Raw genomic sequence first — 19945 nt, 5'->3', positions numbered from 1 at the left:
TTTTTGTTTCATTAATAAATAATAACTCAAGAAATATCAGTGTAATATTAATTATTCTTTTATAATTCAATTGTCATTTAAATATTATATCCAATACAAGTACTTATTGTATTTTTTAATAAATATTTTTCATGTTATAAACAAATAAAAATTGACTTTTTAAAAAAAAACATTTGCTTTGCAAATTACACTGTAATTGGCAATTAAAAATCGAAATACAAAATATTTAATCAAAAATGATCTCACAATTTTATATTGAATCTATTTGAAAATATCTTATCAATTTACGTAAATTGGTTTTTATTTAATTAATTAATAACTCTTGAATTATAATTCTGGCGCTTTGTACCTATGTGCGAGGCGACTATACCTTGCTTAGTTTTATTTTAAAAAATTATTGGATTATTAACCTTTGAGCATGTGGCTTTGTGAGACATGGGCAATCGTAAGATGGGTGAAATAATGTCAATAAAACAGCGTGCCGTCCGCTGGCTCTTGGGGCGTGGAGAAGAAATTACGAAATGAATGAAATTGAAATGTCAAGCGCAGCGCAGGACTTTTCGTAATATTTGTTGGTAATATTCGTAATGCAATGTTTTTATGCGCCAAACGGCGTTCGTAAACATGAAATTAACTACATATTAGCCGCATAAACATATGGGCGCAATTTTAAACTGCATTCCATGCTGAAAGCCATTTTTTCTTATTTAATCAAACAGATTTTACAAAAACTACAAAAAAACAAAACTCAGGACTTGGTTTAAAACACATTAAAAAATCATAGTTATTCATTAATTACTCAGAAAACAATTATTTTATATTAATTATTAAAACATTAATTTATTCAGTATTAAACATCGCATCTAGTTGTGAAATGACATTATAGTAATTATTTTTTATTCTAAACTAAATTTTGTTTGTTTCATACAAAATAATTACAATATCAGTTTGTTAGCGCATAACTCAACAACGCATGCACCAATTTGACCAATTCTTTTTTTAATGTTTGTTAAAGTGCAAGGATGGTTTTTACGGCAAGAAAAATTCGAATAATTGCCGGGAAAACCCTATAGACAGCTCTTTTCTATAGGATAAAAGTTGGCATTGAGATTCAATCATTGTTATAGTTAAATAATTGAATCCGAGATGGCGCACTGAAGTGCATTATTAGCAATTCTTTATATAATTAATTTCTTTAAAATAAAATTGCGAATCTTATTGATCGAATTGATCCATACTATGTCTAGAACAAGAGAGTAAAAACAAATTACATTTTTATTAAACACTACCAGGACAAAGTCGCGAACAAAAACAAGTTAGACATAAAATTTAATTCTACTCAGTCTCTTATCACAAGTACTTTTCCAATAATTAACTAAAACCTAAACAAAACCATAATTCTCATGCAAAATACAATATATTATTCTATCTTATCTCTTTATTTGCATGTTTTGTTAAAACTTAATCTTACCTAACCCAAAAAAGTCTCAAGGGTTATCGAAAAATAAATTAAAATAAAACGTGCGTGTGAATTGGGTTGCGTTACAAACTTACCTACAACACACTCACACACAACGCATTCACACTGAGTCTACTTAATTAATTCGTTTGAGGTCTTGAGCTCTCTTGCGCGCCTGGGGTCGCTGGGGATGTATCCATGACCGTCGATTAATTGTTTTGTTTGCGCACGAAATAAAGTTACACGAGCACGCCGGGACTGATCTATTGCCAGATGCGGATCGGCGTGCGTTAATGGCTGACGTATTTATTGCCAAAAAATGCAAATTGGCCGGGCGCAGGCGGCGGCGGCGGCTTTTGTGAAATTAATTACAACACAAAGCACACTATCTTCTATTTGGTAGGTATCTGAATTTGATACACGTGAACCACTTTCAAATTGTTTTTCGCTGTTTTTTGGGCTTTTAACATTATGCTTCTAATTCAGGAGAACGGTCAAATTCTAGAATAAAACTACCTAAGCAACTTCAACATTTGAGTGATTGATTAATGTGGAAGGCAATTAATTGCTTATTTAAATTTAGGTTTTTTTTTCTCACCAGTAACGCCATCTATACAACAATAGCTTCCAAAAACCTGTAAAATTTAAATCTATTTGTAAAATTTTTGTTTATTTTGATGCCTAGATAGTAAAATTATAGTTTTCTGCCTAGGCAGTTTTAATATTTTTATTTACGTATTCTTTTCCACCACTAACGCCATCTATGAACCAAAAGCTTCCAATGATGGGCAAAATTTAAACCAATATGTAAAATTTTAGTTTTTAGGCTCATTATTAGATATACAGGTATCTTTACATTAATGCCTAGGCAGTAAAATTATAGTTTAGTGCCTTGACCGTCGTAATATTCAGAAAAAACACTCACAAAAAAATTACAACGACAAAAATCAGAACAAAAAAACATACTATTAAAATAATAACACATGTCTGTACATTTTTTGCTCCAAAAATGTTTTCAACCCTTTTTCACCCTTGAAAACTCTTATAAACCATTTATTCCCCTTTTAGGACATTAGAACATCATAAATACGAAATTATTACGAAAGAATTTAACCTAACCTGTGTTTACTTAAGTACTATATCAGTTCTAACCGGATATCTTTCTAAGGGATGAAATTTATCATTTTTCAACCCCTTAAACCAACGTTGTATTTTTTTTTTAATTTAAATTTCTTTCTCCATTATATTAGCACTTTCTGCATACTGCATACATTTTAGTATAAATTTACATAAAATGTAAATAATTAATTTTTTATGAGTAAATATGAGCAGTTCTTTTTAATTAAAAAAAATATATAACTACACTGATTATTTATGTTACCTTTATCTCTAATATACGTGGAGCAGTCTAAAATTAAATTCAAAACAAATTTTATTCATAGTGTGTTATAATATTTAATTAAACTTTATTCCTATGATAAATGTTGCACCTCCACACAATTTTTATTGTCGAATCCGGTTCGTTAGCATACGCGTAGTACCTATATTCGCACACCGGCTGAATGCAAATGAATATTAATTAATTTACGCACCAAGTTAAAACTCAGTTATCGCAAACGATTTCATTATGTTTTATTACATTAAACTGATTGTTTTATTAGATATTTATTAATGCGTTAAATTAAATTTTTGAGAGAATTTTTCAATTAAATTTAATTAACTGAACAAACAATTAGAATTAACTGGATATTAAGCTACACGTACATTAAACACATTATGTATAGGTATTAATTATTTAGCAACCTACGTCATAGTGAACTGGATGTTTAAACTTATTAAAATAATATTGCTATGTTAATAACTCAAAGTTACTTTTATTAACAAGAGTTTATTATGAGTTACACGATTAATATATGAGTAACATGATTTTAGGTTAGGAACACATTATGGAGCGACAACAGCGCCACCCAAAATAAATTTATTATGTAAAATTTGATTTGGTTGTTGCGTTAGTTAAAGCATTTATAACTCAAGAACGACTCGACAGATTTTGATAATCTCTAATTTGTTGGATTCATCTTGGTCTGGAATAACAGAAAAACTAATAAAATATTAAAAATTATGACCGAAAAGGTGTTAAATAAGGAAAAAATTGATATCAAGATTCAATCATAGTTATAGTTGAATAATTCAACCATAGATGGCGCAAAAATGGACTAGTTAACCCAATCTACTAACGCCATCTATGATTAAACACTTAAAAAGTATTAATAAACCTACGTACTTATAACATAAACTAACTTATTGTTTCATGTTTACTTCTTCAACCATCAACTCTCATCATTAGGTAGGTATACCTTGTCTCATCGTTTTATTATCCACCGCAGTAAAAGCCTTCCTTTTACATAGCGGCGCTCGAAGTAAAGAAGCTTCATGTTCACGTCTGTTTGTTTGTCTCGTCGCGTCTGCGGGCGCCTCTTCGACTCTTACCTCTTACGCGCGCGTCAGATGAACATTCCAGACAATCCAGGCAATCCTGACCATGTGTGTGTGTGTGTGTCGCGTGCCTAATGTCCACTTATCAACGCGATATACTGTGTGGCCGGCGGACGCGAGCGTCGCATTAAAATATAAAATATTTCAGTCTTTCCGAGATAAACACACTCGCGTCCAGAAAAGAGACCCAGAAGAGATTAAACGCGCAATAAAACAAATTGATTCGAGTATATATTACAATGTCTCATTTGATATCCTTGCTTTTACCTACGTCTATCATCATGAAGCAATTAGGTAAATCTATAATATAAAAATGAATTGCAAAATCTGTTGGTAAGCGTATAACTCAACAACGCCTGGACTAATTTGGCCAATTCTTTTTTTTTAAATGTTCGTTAAAGTCCAAGGATGGTTTTTACGGCGAGAAAAATTCGAATAATTGCCGGGAAAATCCGAAAAACAGCCCTTTTCTATAGAATAAAAGTTGGCATTGAGATTCAATCATATTTATAGTAAAATATTTGAATGATAGAATTAACACATACCTACTATGTCTAGAACAAGAGAGTAAAAACGAATTACATTTTTATTAAACACTACCGGGACGAAATCGCGGGCAAAAGCTAGTAAATAATAAAAATTAACCATTAAAATATTTCTGGAACAAACAGAAACGAATTATATGAATTTGTAACTGCTAACGCCATCTATTGGACTTATTAATAACTAATCTTCATTTTTCAGTGCTTTTATCACTTTTTCCTCATTATATTCCAATTTCCGTTGTACAAATTGCAGTCAACCACTATTCACTATTCAAATGTTTGTAATGTGTACAAATATGTGTATACATTGCGACCGGCATGACGATAATGTCGTAATTACACCCTTTTAAATTCTTACATGCTTGTTAATGACATTCCGCCGCACAAATATTCAAATTAGAACAAAGCACAAAGTCAAGCGATAAAAAAATGAAAGCCAAATAAAAAGACAAAGAATGTCAAAGTGAAACAGTGCACGTGTTGCACGTATTAATGTTTTATTTCGAGATAATTACGTATTAATGGCTAATTAAGCCCGGCCGACCAGCAACCATCAACCAGCCCCGTTTTAAAACGAGTGCCTAATTGGGTGTGCTCATAAATTATTTCCAATAAAATAAAGTTATTTTCCGAAAATTGTCTGATATTTTAGTGGCGCCATCTGTCGCGTTGTTTTTACGTATCGGCAATGAACAAAAAGCGATAATTATTAAATTAATCGCTGGTAATTTCCAATTTATATTCTTCGGTATTCACAAGCCACGAGGTGAATTGAGAGAATGCGCATTAACAATTTGTTTCGTTTGTTTGTTTGTTGGCGGCACCGGCACTGGTGCTGAGGCAATAAATTCTAATCAAGTTGATGCGCGGACATCGGTATTAGCATAGCTACATAGCATATAAGGCGGCCGTGCGCCGGCATCGGGCGGGCACGAATCATGAGAAACGCGAGAGAAAACGCGCCGAGGCGCCGAAGGCGAGACGCCAATTAGTGCGAATGCGATTGGTCGAGGGACGAGCCACAATCGGGCACCAACGCGAGCGAATATAATCGTAAAACACACACACAGGCGAAACGTGATAATCCACAACAGGAAACAGTGAAATATAGCGATAAATCGTGTTGAGTTTTCGAGTTTAATGCAAATCGTTAAAAACACGCGTTTCTTAGCATATGTAACACTAACGCCATCTCGCGGTCATTATTATAGTTATATGGTAGCATATGGCAACCATGTTGTTTTTTTCTCCTGTGAGCACACGATATCGTGCCGGTAATAATCCAATTTCCTTATTTATTACCCACCTACCCAGTCTGTCGGCAAAAACGAAACAGAAATCAACCCCTCACTCATTTCACAATTCAACGAGCACTCAACAGCTTAAAACAAAAAATAACTCAATTATAAGCATTACGGGTATTTCAAGATGGCGGATGTGATATATGTAGGTTATGTTTAGGTTATGTATGTGTTGTTTTTTTGCTTTAACGAGACAAATTGGTAGATGGCGAACGGCGCTGTCATAATTAACGCACGATTAACGAGCGCCCTTCGGGGCCATTAACGAAATTCTAAAGGTTTCCAACCGGGCGCTTCGATTTATTTTTATTGGACGCGCACGATGCACGATATGAGAACGTGAAATAAAAAGCATGCTTTGGCGGCTCGTTACTTTTATATTTTATATGAATATACGCACGCGCGCCAAAAACGGAATTAATTGTTAATTAATCAAAAGGAAACATCGATCATTAACAAAAATATAAAAACGACTAAAAACTTGTTTAAAATATAATAAACGTGAATATTTGCTCCGCCCATTAGTCTAATACGCATGCGCAAGCTTAAGACCCTCACGCATGCGTAGTTTATTTATGGGCGGAGCTCCCAAGATATAATTTTGCGCTATTATACTAAAATTCACTTTTAATAAATTTCAAACGCTGTTTAACGTGTGTCTGAACATATTATTACATAGCCAGTATAAATTATATCAATATTTATGCCGTGTTTTCAAACATTTATTACATTACCATAGCGCATATGAAGAACGAAAAAACCGATTTGATATTTAATTAAACATGCAAATGTGTGCGACATCATAAATAACTTAATTGCTTAATTACATTCCGGATCACGTTCGAATTCGATTATCCTTGAGGTTAAAGCATAATAACCTCAACTAATTATTCATTCCGTATTCAATATTTAATATTAATTTTATGTTAAATTATTACGTTTCACAGGCAACGAGAAATGATTTCTAATTATTTTTGCACCACCCTGTTGATTATTAATTACCGCATTAGGTCCGGCGCTAGTCGTAAAAGGCTCGTCATGTGTCAAGTCATAAACAACAATTAGCTTATTATATTTATTCGTCGCTATATTCTTTTGTTTCATTTGAAGCTTTAATTTTTATGTTCGTTCTTTTCCATTTTTGTTCGACAGGAGAGATGAATGCGCCGCCTAATGAAAATTCATATAAACTTAATTAGCTCGACGGGTACAAACAACAGATAAATTATTTTCGTGTGGCACTAATATCGACGGACCTACCGCGCCACTCGTAAATTATTAATTTTTGACGTGTCTAAACTAAAAAAGACAATCATTAAATTTATTTTCAATTTTTTCTTGCGCATGCGCGAAAAAAATTTGAAAAATTTTACTTTTTATTTTTCTTACTTAAATTCTGTTTGTTTAATTTTTTCCGTTTTTTATTCGATTTCTCGGTTGATCGAATAATTTAAAATTTTTGTTACGTTTGAGTGCATTTTCGCCGTGGCACGTTCACCGTAATTTAATAAATCACAGGAATAAAAACCAATTCGTCACGTTGAGAGAGTCATCGTCGCGCAAGAAAAGTAATTTTCAAACTGCGTGTCAACTCGTCAGCTCATCATGTCGTCATGATCAGAAACTTTTTCTTCTTTAGGTAAGTAAACAAAGCTAAGGAAACATATTTCCGGTAGAAACAATACTGTAAATTCAATTTTAACCCATCAAAACATAAAAAAGTATATATTTGCTCCGCCCATGTGTTTAGTACGCATGCGCGTGTACATTATAGGTTATACATGCAAGGCGGAGCTATACCAACACAATTATCTAATTTCTAGTCATTTGAACATCATTTGTTTGCTTCCTGAATTTTTTCCTCAACTTTTCTATTTTTCATGTGGGAAATATTGTTTTTGCAATAGCATTACATTTCCTGCAGTCTGCACATCATAAAAAACGTTGGAGTAGGTAATGTACAGCAACATCAAACATTAGTTGATTCTTCCTTAATTCTTTCCGCAACACAGGAAATATCTTCACATCTTCACAAGTTGTAATATACTCAACCTCATTTAGTAAGATTACGCGCAGCTACTCAACAGTTTCAATAGGTTTTTGTTGGTTTTTGATGCGATTATGGCGACACAATGCGTGTAATGCAGTTTTTTGCACGCGGACGCCATTTTGCGTGTGCAGAATGCGCGCAGCAAGCAATTTAATTTGAGCAACACTTGTGCAACGCGTGCTTTTTGTGTTGCCTATAACACTGACCCAGCACACAAGACGCCAATATATTCGCCGCGTAAAAAATAGCTTGTTAAAATGTTTTCGTACGCGCTAAGTAAAATGTGATTATGGTCGACGAACAAATATTTTTCGAAGCGTGAAATTCCATTAACAATGCGAAGCTAATCGCTCGTGAAATTTATTTTTCGATCACTTTAAAACTTATAGCAGCGCATCGAAAACGTTTCGATTCGCTGTAATTCGACGTGAAAATAAAACCACCTGCTTTATACATCCAAAAATAAGGCACGCATGCGTAAGTCTAACGAATATTCGAATGATATTATTTATTGTAATAACTCACCATTGATAATTCGATCGGTGTTATCACCTAAGTCGACGAGGCTGCGTATTGAAAACACTGACTTAGCCACGCGCATTTTGTTCTCCTGATGGTGCTGCACCACGTCGTGCGCACGCGTGGTAGTGCTCAAATCCATTTCGACACATTCGCCGCCGCTATCCATTTGGACTGAATTTTTAGTTGACACTATATCACTATCTGAAATAAGATTAGAAATTATTTGTAGGTTACGTTGTTCTGTGCGGTGCATTACTGTGTGGTGTTTAAGTATAGGTACTTGGACAATAAGCAATAAGTCAACTCGTTCGCTCGTTGTCGCGCATTACTTTTACTTCTTCAATGCTTGAACACGAAACCATTTTAACTGCAGTGCGTTCGAATACTTGTGATAAGCGGTAATTACGTGCGTGAAAATAACGCGTAAAATATTAATACTTGTGTAGATAATACTGCGGACCTAATTACTGCAGCCAAGTATATATAAAAATTAAATCACTGTCAATTATTATATTATAAAACTTTCTTTTGCTTGTGGCATTGACAGCATTGATTTTAAAATTTAAAATTTTTAATTTAAAAAAACGTGAAATGTCAATAATGAGCTACAGCGCCATCTGGATTTAAATTATATAATTTTATTTATAACAACTTTTAGCCTTTATTTTTTACCCTGTAAGTTATAATTTTGCGACAAAAGTGGTCTATTTGCTTTTCCTGGTTCATAAATATCTCTATACCAAAATTTATCAAAATTGGTTAAGTAGTTTTTGTTTAAAAGGAACACATACAAACAAATTAGTTGTTTTCAAGCAAAAAAAAAATTTTTCTTTCAATTTGTGTAATAATAGTTGCCTACTACACGTATCTACTAATATTAACGGCAACTTAGTACCTAATCATTTTTAAGGTTAAACTTTGCGGGCAATTAGTTGTTTGACTAATTATTTCTGCTAATTATTGATTAGTACATGTGTTTTCATGACAATTACATGATATTCCACAATAATTGCACAAATAGTATGCAGGTAATTAAAAAAAAGAAATTATTTACAACTGAGTAAAATGCGCATGCGCACTAGCGTAAAATATATCACATCACTACTTACTTACCAATGATTTTTCCAATTTTAAAATTTGACTTTGGTATTTTCGAAAACTATTAGTTAATTGAATCAATTTGAAACAGCATATTGGTTTTTGAGTAGCTAACCTTCAAAAGTTATACATTTAAAATATGTAAAGTAATTTAAATAAGTTAAGTATCAATAGTTAAAACAATTCGCTAATTAACACGCCATTGTCGCGAGTGACGATAAAATTGCGCAGTCGCCGAAAAATTATCGCCGCGATGGATGAATTATGCCGCATATAACCGATACCTGCAGATAGTCGAAATTCACTTAGCGTAATTGTCATTATTTAAATTTCGATGGATGGAAAATAATTAAGTTAATTGTTAAAGTAGCGGCTCCGTAATGCTTTATCAATAATTGGCGTATTAATTTCGAATATTTTGCCATAAATTCTGATAACGGTACTTATTTTAAGTATGGGTTATCTGTTATCAGTAAATATTCATCAATTCATATTTAGTATACCATTGTACATAAAAGAAAACAGAATAGAATACATTAGTTTTAGTTGTATTTTTGGAACAAAGTTTAGATTTTATTTAGCACTAGTTTTGCCTACGACTTCGTCCCGGTAGTGTTTAATAAAAATGTAATTCGTTTTTACTCTCTTGTTCTAGACATAGTATGGGTCAATTCTATCAATAAAATTCGCAATTTTATTTAAAAAATTAATTATATAAAGAATTGCTAATAATGCACTTCAGCGCGCCATCTCGGATTCAACTATTGAACTATAACTATGAATGAATATCAATGCCAACTTTTATCCTATAGAAAAGGGCTGTCTTTAGGGTTTTCCCGGCAATTATTCAAATTTTTCTCGCTGTAAAAACCATCCTTGGACTTTAACAAACATTTAAAAAAAGAATTGGCCAAATTGGTGGAGGCGTTGTTGAGTTATACGCTTACCAACAGATTTTGCAATTCATTTTTATATTATACAAATTTGTAAAATAATATTTGTTATACCAACAGGTGAGATATAAAAAATAGCGTGTGAACAACGACCGGAAAATAGATATTGCATTTTCCGCTCTGAAAATATTCTTATTATTAACTATTTAACTAACCAAATTTAAATATTTCAACTTATGAGTTGATTAGTTATTATTTGAAGTAATTTTAATTTACCGCTTGTTACTGACGCGAATAATTCGTTAAACGCTGTTTAAAAATGTTAATAACAGTTCTTTGTACCCAGCCACAGCACGAAAAGAGCGATAAATCTAACTTCCTGTTGGCAATAACAAGAAATGAAAACAATTCTTACCATTTTAGCCATTACTCATTACGCATTACACTCATTTGCATTAACATTAACGTTTTCACTCATTTTTTCGATTCGAGGCGAACGTTTTGCATTTCGTCAGTCCTGCTGCTGCTGCTACAATTAAAGTTGGCTCGCATGCCGATTGCGCGCAGCGCGTTTAAAACAATTAGCAACAACGAAGCGTGCTATTAGCGCTATTAGCGTCGTTCTTCCTTCGCGGCGCGTCGCTTTTAATCTAGCTGATAGCCAGGATAAGCCCGACGATTGCACAGGATATCTGTAATTGAGGTTTATGAATAATTTTAATTCTTTACAGCACTCACCACGCGAACGGCGGATGATAATTAAAATTGTAATTGAAACCAGTTTTTTTGGCAACATGCAACCAAACATACTTTTAGCGCATGTACGGCGTTAACGACAGTTTTTATTTTAAATTTTATGTTTGTGTTAATAAAAAACGTTAGAAACTATTTGTTATCGCTGCGGCTATAAAATGCGCGTTGAGTGATAAGTGAAAAAGCGTTAAATCAGGGCCGTCACAAGTCGTTAAAGTTAATTACAAAGACGCCATCTTGGATTAATGCAAAAAAAAAGCATTTTTAACTTCAAATTACGTAAAATTTATAAATATAAAACAAAGTTGGTGGTTTTCTCCTATTTTACACAAAACAACAGCTGCACTTTTTTTTATTAATTACTTTAAAACTAATTATCTTAATATTATTATTGTTGTTTTTGCGCAAAATAACAGAATAATTATTGAAACACGCAAAAAGTCGATAAAAACAAGCAAAAACACAAATAATTTGTTCGAATAGGTTATGATTTTTGACCTAACCTAAAATAAGGTGGATTTTCATCATTTTTGACAGTTTTTGACAGTTTAATCTGAAAGTAAATTTTGATTCACTTTAAATAAGCAAATATTTAGGCAAATTTGCAATAATAATCCGTTAATAATACAAATTTTGTTTAAACTGTTACTGGTAGTTATAGTTGTAAATAAAATAACCGCCATAATAAATTACTGTCAAATTTTAAACGTCATAACCTAAAAATATAAAAATTCATTCAAATGACTAAAAATTATTGTAAAAAACTAGTAGAAATTAGTATGACTACTAAGGTGAACAAACTGAATTACCTACTTATCATTTTAGACACATGTCAAAGTTATGTTTGGTTATTAAGACGATATTACGATAATAACTCGCCAGTGCGCATAAAAATGCGTAACGGACGTGGTGGCGCTCGTAAAAATTCTTCAAATGTTGACGACTTTTATTATGAAATTATTTGTTTTATGTTACTTATATTACGTTAGACATATTTCTAGAAATTTTCCCCAAATAAAACAATTAAAAAATTTAGTTACCGTTTCGTTAATGGCCGCCCGCTGACAATTTCAGCAATTAGCACAACGGAATCACTCACAATCAACAAACAATCAAACTAAAACGCTTTTGCACACTGCAAACTATCGAATTAAAAACATGTTGACGACGCACGTGTAATAATCGTATTAAATCATTAAAATCATCAAAACATTAATTTGTAATTAGCCAACGAAGCAAACCAAAAAAGTTCTGTAGAGTGTAATTTTTAATTTTCTTTCGTCTTCTCGTTGGTTTCGGGTATTGTTTAATGAGGCAATTAGTGCGCGCTCGTTATCTCGATCTGTCGGTCGCGCGCGCGCGGCGTTTCGCGAGCAGACCACAGCGGCCCCAGGTGTGTGTGGTGGGCGCACGCAGCACGCAGGTACAAGCACAGGTGTGCGACTGCGGTGGAAGCGACACGAGGGCGAAAAGAGGGCCGAACGCTGGATGTGGAGCTCCGCCCTGGTGGTGGGTCCCTGCGAGAGGTGGAAGGGAAGTGGGAGAGGTGTGAGAGGCGGGCGAAAGGTGTGGCTGATGAGACAGGCACGACGAGCGCGTCGCTGGAGGCCGCCGGGGGTGGTGAGAGTGGGAAGCGTGGGAGGAGTTGAATGCGCTAACGAGACATGTTAATAGAGTGGACAGAGCGATCGACTAGCGGAGCGGACAAATGAATAGATGTTGAACTTTTTGAACATGTTTAACTTGCTGTTACTTGTTGAAATGGTGGAATGCAACGAGTAAACAAGTGGGAATCATTAGGTATACAGTTTTAGTTGTTTGATGAATGAGTTGAAACCATTTGTAAATGTATTTTGAGGTTAAGATTCATGATTTGGCTGTTTTGATATAAATTGGGACTTAAATATACGATACTTGTTTTCTTATTTGGATCATTATTGATAATAATAAAATATGTTTCCATTACCTTGCTACGTTATCAATGAATTACCCTCTTAAACAAAACAATTTGATTGTTACATACAAAAACCAACATTTTCTGCTACTTGCTGCGTGTGTATGAAGGGCAAAAGTAAGCTGTCAAATTATTTAACCCGAAACGTCAATTCTTCCCTCTTTTGACACTGATTGTTTGGTTGCATACGTTGGTTACCTTTTATGTTTCATTGCTAGTCACTAAAAATTGTACTTTACAAATTCAATAATTATTATTGTACTTTATTCAAGTTTAATATTCCTTGTTTTTTGTAATTATATTAAAATAATATTAATCCTATTGATATTTTTAAATTCAATGCGAAAGATTTAATTGTGTTAACTTAGCCTAACCATTCGGTAGTTTGACCTTCATGAAATGTCCCGATGACAGAGCCGCCGTGCGCAGGTTGGTGAACTAATTTTAACCTGCAATTCGCTAATATTGCGCGATGATGCGCCGTGATGTGAAACAAATTACTCGGCGGCGATTTTTATTAATAAATTCCCCGACAGACTTCGCGAGCGAACAAGTGGATAAAACCGCGAGCGGATAACCTCTCTCTTCATTCCCAATCTTACCCCGTTATTTGTGCCACATTGTGCATCGTAAGCACGACTACAAAGTGAAAACAGCTGTAATAATTAATTTTCCCATCGAAATTCGTGCAAAAACTTTTAAAATAGCTGCAACGCGCACGGAATACAATCAAGGTATATATCTAATATGATTTAGTTATAATAAATATTATGCAATATTATATCTTAAATAATTAATACAATTTTCTTTCTTCTTAGTTGTTTCTTTAATGTCTAACCATAATGCTCCCTTTGGTAATGACGGACGTCAGCATGTGCCGCCGTTTCCACCCGCCCCCTTTGCCCAACCTGAGTTTCTCACCCTTCAAGAGGTTGAGTCCAGGTTACAACACTCACAGCCACAATCAAGGCATAAAAAGTACACACAACCAATGATTGACATCAGCCATTCCAGTTTACAACCCACTGCCCAGGAATTTCAACCCACAGTGTTCTACAACACACAGATTGAGCCTCCAACTCAATCTATGGAGCATACTGGGGCTGTAAGAAGGAACAAGCCTCAACAACAACAGCAGAGACCTAATTATAAACCTAGAGATAACTTTAAGGAGAGAAAACCAAAACTAACTGAAGATGCTGTTGTTGATGCACAAATGGAGAGAAAACAAGCAACTGGCCACAACAGGGACAGAAGGAAACCCATGCAAGGTCAAAGTCAAGGACAAAGCAGGTATAATTATAATCAGAATCAAAATCAGGATGCACCTAGTAATAGCAGCAACTACAATAATTATAATAGCAACACTAGTAACGGAAATGGTAACAGTAAATTTAGGAATAGAAATGGGTATGTAGAAAACTATAAAAATTCGCGCGATAACGCCCCAGAACGAGACTATCGAGACCGCAAAAATTATCGCGATCGTGATAATACGCGTGATAATACTTATAAAGATAACTGGCGACCGAATAAAAGCTACAATGATAGGTCGTCACATAAAAATTGGCGTGAACGTCCTAGTAATACAAAAATTGATGAAAGAGAAAAGAAGAATGATGAGAAATCAACTGACAATATGGCGGAAAAGAAAGATGAGCCAAAACAATCAGCGCAAACGTCGCAGAATTTTTATAACACTGCGCCATCTAACGAGAAACTTGAGAAAGAAACTTCATATAAAAAGAAACGTAAGCGTTTTTTTCAACTTTGTGTATTAAATATTACATTAATGCATTTGTTTTTTTATTATAGTTGATGCAGCATCGCAACGGGAACGTTTGGAACACATGCTTACACATCGCATGATTGAATGTCTTGTTTGCTGCGAGAAAGTACGCCACACAGATCGTGTCTGGTCGTGTAAGCAGTGTTTCCACATTTTGCATTTGTCCTGCGTACAAAAATGGGCGAAATCATCAAAGTTAGAAAATGGCTGGCGTTGTCCAGCATGCCAGAATGTCCTCAACGCGGTCCCAACCGATTATCGCTGTTATTGTGACAAATACGCTGATCCCAAATTCGAACCCGGTCTTCTAGCGCACAGTTGCGGCGAGGTTTGTCGCCGCAGCGGCCGTAATTGTGAGCACACTTGTACTTTACTCTGTCATCCAGGCCCGTGTCCGGATTGCACAGTGCTTGTACAAAAAGCTTGCGGTTGTGGCGCAACCAAAGCTACAGTCAAGTGTAATTCAAATCTTCCGCTGACTTGCGACGCCGTGTGCAACAAGTTGTTAAACTGTGATATTCACGTTTGTGGTAAGAAATGTCACTGGGATGACTGCCGAAAATGCACGGAGAAAGTCAAATTGGAGTGTTACTGTGGCAAACAGGGTAAAAAAGTTGATTGTGTGTTGGAGACGAAAGATGTCGCACATTATGAATGCGGTGATGTTTGCCAGAAACTATTGGCTTGTGGAAATCATAAATGTGTCAAGCCATGTCATTCTGGGGACTGTTCATTGTGTCCTACGGATCCTGACAGGATAAGGAGTTGCCCATGCGGGAAGAAGAGTTTGAGTCTGGAGAGGAAGTCGTGCCTTGATCCTATTCCATGCTGTGATAAAGTAAGTTTTTGCATTTAGTGATTGATTGTTTAATACATTGTATATTTTAGGTATGCGCAAAAGTTTTAAATTGCGGCCAACCGAATAAACCTCACCGATGCGAAGCAACGTGCCACAATGGCGAGTGCCCTCAATGTCCGGCGACAACCATGGTCAGATGTCGTTGTGGTCACATGTATAAAGAAATCGCATGCAGGGATTTAACTACCAAGGCGGATGACGCGAGATGTCAGAAGAAATGCACGAAGATGCGTATGTGCTCCAAGCATAAATGCAATCAATTTTGCTGCATTGAAATTGAACATCGGTGTCCATTGAGTTGTAATCGCAATTTAAGTTGTGGATTACACAAGTGTGAATCGAACTGTCATTCGGGAAGGTGTGATCCTTGTTGGCACACCAGTTTTGAGGTAATTTCAACATAAATGTAGAAATTTTGAGTTTATTCAAGTTTCTTTCTATTAGGAATTGTATTGTGAGTGTGGGGCGACCGTGATCTACCCGCCTGTACCCTGTGGTACACGTGCGCCTGCGTGCACTAGACCCTGTTCACGTGTTCGACCCTGTGGTCATGAACCGCATCATATGTGCCACACGGGTAACTGTCCTCCGTGTACATTGTTTACTACTAAATTGTGTCATGGCGGACATGAATCACGTGGTACAATTCCGTGTCATCAGGAAGATTTCAGTTGTGGCATGCCGTGCAATGCGGAAATGCCGTGTGGGCAACACAGATGTGTGCAGGGTTGTCATAAAGGCGCATGCCCAACACCGTGCACACAACCCTGCACTGTACCGAAAGTAAACTGTGAGCATTTGTGTAATCGGCCGTGTCACGATGGCCCGTGCCCAACGAAACCATGCAAGCAACAGGTTGTTACGACGTGTCCCTGTGGTCTGAGGACCGGGACTAATATTTGTATGAATATGGCGGCTGAGTATCAACGCCTCGCGATGGCGCAGGTTGCAGCCAAGATGGCAGACTTAAATCGCGGTCAGGTGGTGGATATTGGAGATGTGGTCAAAGTGCAGATGAAGGGTGGTGCACATAAGATGTAAGGATTTTATCACATAATTATTATTAACATGTTTTTTTAACTTTTTGTATCTTTAAATTTAGTTTGGAGTGTACTGATGAATGCCGATTGGTTGAGCGTAATCGTCGCATGGCGATTGGTCTACAGTTGAGGAATCCTGATTTGAGTGCGAAGTTAACACCAAGGTACACGGATTATTTAAAGCAATGGGCTAAGAAAGACGCAAGGTTTTGCCAAAGCGTGCATGATAAACTCACTGAGCTAGTTCAGCTTGCAAAGCAGAGTAAGCAGAAGAGCAGGTCGCATTCTTTCGAGTGCATGAATCGCGAAAAGCGCCATTTTGTTCATGAACTTTGCGAACACTTTGGTGTTGAGAGTGCTGCATATGATGCCGAACCAAATCGGAATGTCGTCGCTACTGCTTCAAAGTAAGTTAATTGTTTCATCATAATATAAACTAATAGAGCAAGAGCCAGTGACGGCCAGACTTTAGTCATTTTAGGAAAGATGAAAATTTGTCCATGTGTTTCTCTAACACATGTAAGAACGATCCCCAATTATGAAACCTGGATCGTGGTTCCTTTGGCAGTTAACAGCCAACAAAGATGTACACATGATGACCTATGTTTCGTTATTTTAGCAAACTCCATTTTTGCATATTTTGTTCGTAACATTATTATAACATGCGCTGCTCATTGCCAGACACCTGGTATGGTTCCAACCCTAGCCAGACACCCCTAAACTATAATATTTTTTAACTTTTTTTACTTTCGTTATATTAGGAAAGCTGAATTTGATACACATTATGCAGAGAGCTATGAAACTGTGTTTTCTATCGCGCCAGACAGTTTGGTCGGTTCTATCATCCTGCCAGACGCATTGAAAATGTATAATAGTTTGTTAAATTTTAATTTTTAAACAATTTAACTTTTGCAACTATTATACACTTTCAATGCGTCTGGCAGGATGATAGAACCCACCAAACTGTCTGGCGACTAAGAAAATACAGTTTAATAGCTCTCTGAATTATATTTATACATCTATAAAAAAATTAGCTTTCCTAATATGACGTAAGTACAATTTAAAAATATTGTAGTTAGGGGTGTCTGGCTAGGGTTGGAACCATACCAGGTGTCTGGCAATGAGCAGCGCATGTTATAATAATGTTACGAACAAAATATGCAAAAATGGAGTTTGCTAAAATAACGAAACATAGGTCATCATGTGTACATCCTTGTTGGCTGTTAACTGCCAAAGGAACCACGATCCAGGTTTCATAATTGGGGATCGTTCTTACCTGTGTTGGAGAAACACATGGACAAAATTTCATCTTTCCTAAAATGACGAAAGTCTGGCCGTCACGGGCTCTTAATCTATAATAATCTAAATAAAAAAAAATATATTATTTTTATAGAGAAAAATCATGGTTACCCAGTTGTAGTTTAATCGAACTTATACAACGTGAAAACGGCCAGAGAAAAGTTCCCGGGCCAGTGTTGAAGCCCCCAATGAGAAATCTAAACGCCCCCAGTGCGGGCACTTCTTCCGAGTCGGTGTCCTTGCGTTTACAATCAGGTCGCACTGATAGACCTCGTCCTGCAACTCCACCAGGAGAATTTATCGATTATTTTGATAATCCTCCCGTTTAACATCCATTCCTCCTTCTTGATCCCGCAAAAAGTAAGTATTTTCTATTATTTGGTAAATTATTGTTTTTTTAGCATTACACACTAACTTGTTTTTGATTTCATTTTAATTTGAATTTAAATTATTACATTTATAAACTTTACACTTATATTTCTCTTCAATAGACACATTCAATATATTATCAGCAGTAGTCTTTTATGCCGTCGTCGTTCTCGATAAAATACGAATTAAATACTTTTTCTCCATCAATACCCTTAAAATCATCATCTTTAGTTCGTATTTTTGGCTAAATATATATAAATCTCGTTGATAGACATTTTTACAAACACCTATATAGGAAAGATAACATTCAATATCGGTTTATACGTATTACAATCAATCATACAACACTTATTGTCCATTTATACTCGTAACAGAAGCGACTATTGAACAATTATATACCATAAACACATCCAGGGGGGTTTGTCATTGTTTTTCATCTCGCTGAAGTTGAAGCTCTCATCAATTTTGTTATTGTTGTTAGAAAATGCGCTTTGGAGACATATCACAATATGTGGTTGTGTTTTGCGTTTTGTTGTACACCGAAATTTGTTGATAAATTATAAATAATGCACTTGGAATGTGGCGAACTGCGCACGTGGATAACAAGTGCTCAGCTAACCGAACGTGCAGCAGCTGTTTGTTTTCCGAGCCGTTTTGTAGAAGGCCTTGGACTGTATGCTCAGACCTTCAGACTTTACCACCAGATCGTCGAGTTTCTCACCACGTTGGAGCACTGCTTCAATTGTGTTATGCTAAAATATCAAATATTATTTTTTTTAAATTGCAAAGTTTTGTTTAACTCACCAAAATAATTTTTGTCTCATCTAAATCCTCCTGCATTTTCGTCATGGCGTCCGCTTCCCGGGGATTTTGATATTTATTTAAATACACATTCAACTGATTAAACTCGACTTCCCTTTCTGTTAAACTAGGCCAGCCTCCAGATGGATATGCATGCACAAATTCATCCAGAATCTTTGTAATTAGTGTGTGTGCCACTCTCTGTGGATATTCATGATCACAGATAACAACACCACCTAAACTATCTCCTCTCACATACACATGACACATGTATTCTAAAATTAGACGGGTTTTAATTAACATTTATTCAAATTTGTTGCAGAATACTTTGGAATTGTACAAACCTCCTTCTTTGACTGACTGACGCGTCGACAACGGAGTTCTCTCAACGACCGTTTTCGAAACAAACCCCATAAATTCTTGAACGGAGCCGCGCTGAAAATAGCCGAAGCTTTGTAACTCGTGCGCGTTCTTGAGGAATTTCGCGTCCGTGGCACCTTTGAACAGGATGCTCAATGCGTAGATCTTCACCATATTGAATGAATGTATGAAGAGGAATAAAAATACGTGAACACTTTGGAATTTTCTGCAGAGCAATCCAACACTTTATGCACTATTGTTTTAAATGGTGGGGTGACCGTGCGGAATTTCACTATATCACAGCGACAAAATCGATTATAACGTATAATTTCTGAGTCATTATCGAAATTCAGTTAG

General features: G+C 35.5%; 3 protein-coding genes across 6 annotated transcripts in view; 1 reads left to right on the top strand and 2 right to left on the bottom strand.

Annotated features, from left to right (window-relative positions):
- The window catches only part of al (aristaless related homeobox), a 53678-nt gene extending 41132 nt beyond the window's left edge, over positions 1-12546 (bottom strand). The window contains exons 1-2 of one of the 3 annotated variants that reach the window (XM_065307779.1): positions 12158-12546; positions 8377-8574 (exon numbers count right to left, since the gene is read on the bottom strand). In XM_065307779.1, the coding sequence (XP_065163851.1) occupies positions 8377-8539 (163 nt within the window). In that variant the 5' untranslated portion in view covers positions 8540-8574; positions 12158-12546. Of the gene's footprint in view, positions 1-8376; positions 8575-8629; positions 8688-10779; positions 10796-12157 lie in introns of those variants that run through there. The other 2 variants (XM_065307781.1, XM_065307780.1) reach the window with 2 other exon arrangements.
- Positions 12547-13512: 966 nt separating this feature from the next.
- Positions 13513-19805, top strand: stc (nuclear transcription factor, X-box binding stc). 2 transcript variants are annotated; one of them, XM_065306850.1, is made up of 8 exons: positions 13513-13805; positions 13890-14822; positions 14887-15698; positions 15749-16108; positions 16164-16756; positions 16822-17166; positions 18153-18418; positions 19551-19805. In XM_065306850.1, the coding sequence occupies exons 2-7, from the start codon at positions 13901-13903 to the stop codon at positions 18385-18387; spliced, it is 3267 nt and encodes a 1088-aa protein (XP_065162922.1). In that variant the 5' UTR covers positions 13513-13805; positions 13890-13900; the 3' UTR covers positions 18388-18418; positions 19551-19805. The 2 variants fall into 2 exon arrangements, with proteins under 2 accessions (XP_065162922.1, XP_065162921.1); XM_065306849.1 differs by lacking the exon at positions 19551-19805 and having other exon boundaries at positions 18153-18563.
- Positions 18474-19762, bottom strand: Ykt6 (YKT6 v-SNARE). Its single transcript, XM_065306852.1, has 3 exons — positions 19573-19762; positions 19232-19503; positions 18474-19179 (listed from the first exon to the last, which is right to left on the bottom strand). The coding sequence occupies exons 1-3, from the start codon at positions 19760-19762 to the stop codon at positions 19042-19044; spliced, it is 600 nt and encodes a 199-aa protein (XP_065162924.1). The 3' UTR covers positions 18474-19041.
- Positions 19806-19945: the final 140 nt, after the last annotated feature.

Source organism: Atheta coriaria, unplaced genomic scaffold (assembly GCF_025399875.1).
Source record: "Atheta coriaria isolate IRGN ID8LTWV9N9 unplaced genomic scaffold, Caltech_Dcor_3.1 hic_scaffold_7_pilon, whole genome shotgun sequence".
Lineage (NCBI taxonomy): Eukaryota > Metazoa > Arthropoda > Insecta > Coleoptera > Staphylinidae > Dalotia > Dalotia coriaria.
This window is presented reverse-complemented; position numbering and strand designations above follow the sequence as displayed.

What these genes read in the sequence shown, in the direction of transcription:
- stc (XM_065306850.1), top strand. Translation starts at nt 13,901, where the DNA reads ATGTCTAACCATAATGCTCCCTTTGGTAATGACGGACGTCAGCATGTG. An exon ending in AACTTCATATAAAAAGAAAC is followed by an intron (nt 14,823 to 14,886) that starts GTAAGCGTTTTT and finishes TTTTTATTATAG; the next exon opens with TTGATGCAGCATCGCAACGG. An exon ending in GTTGGCACACCAGTTTTGAG is followed by an intron (nt 16,109 to 16,163) that starts GTAATTTCAACA and finishes TCTTTCTATTAG; the next exon opens with GAATTGTATTGTGAGTGTGG.
- Ykt6 (XM_065306852.1), bottom strand. Translation starts at nt 19,762, where the DNA reads ATGGTGAAGATCTACGCATTGAGCATCCTGTTCAAAGGTGCCACGGAC. An exon ending in TCAGTCAGTCAAAGAAGGAG is followed by an intron (nt 19,504 to 19,572) that starts GTTTGTACAATT and finishes GTCTAATTTTAG; the next exon opens with AATACATGTGTCATGTGTAT. An exon ending in ATGAGACAAAAATTATTTTG is followed by an intron (nt 19,180 to 19,231) that starts GTGAGTTAAACA and finishes TTGATATTTTAG; the next exon opens with CATAACACAATTGAAGCAGT.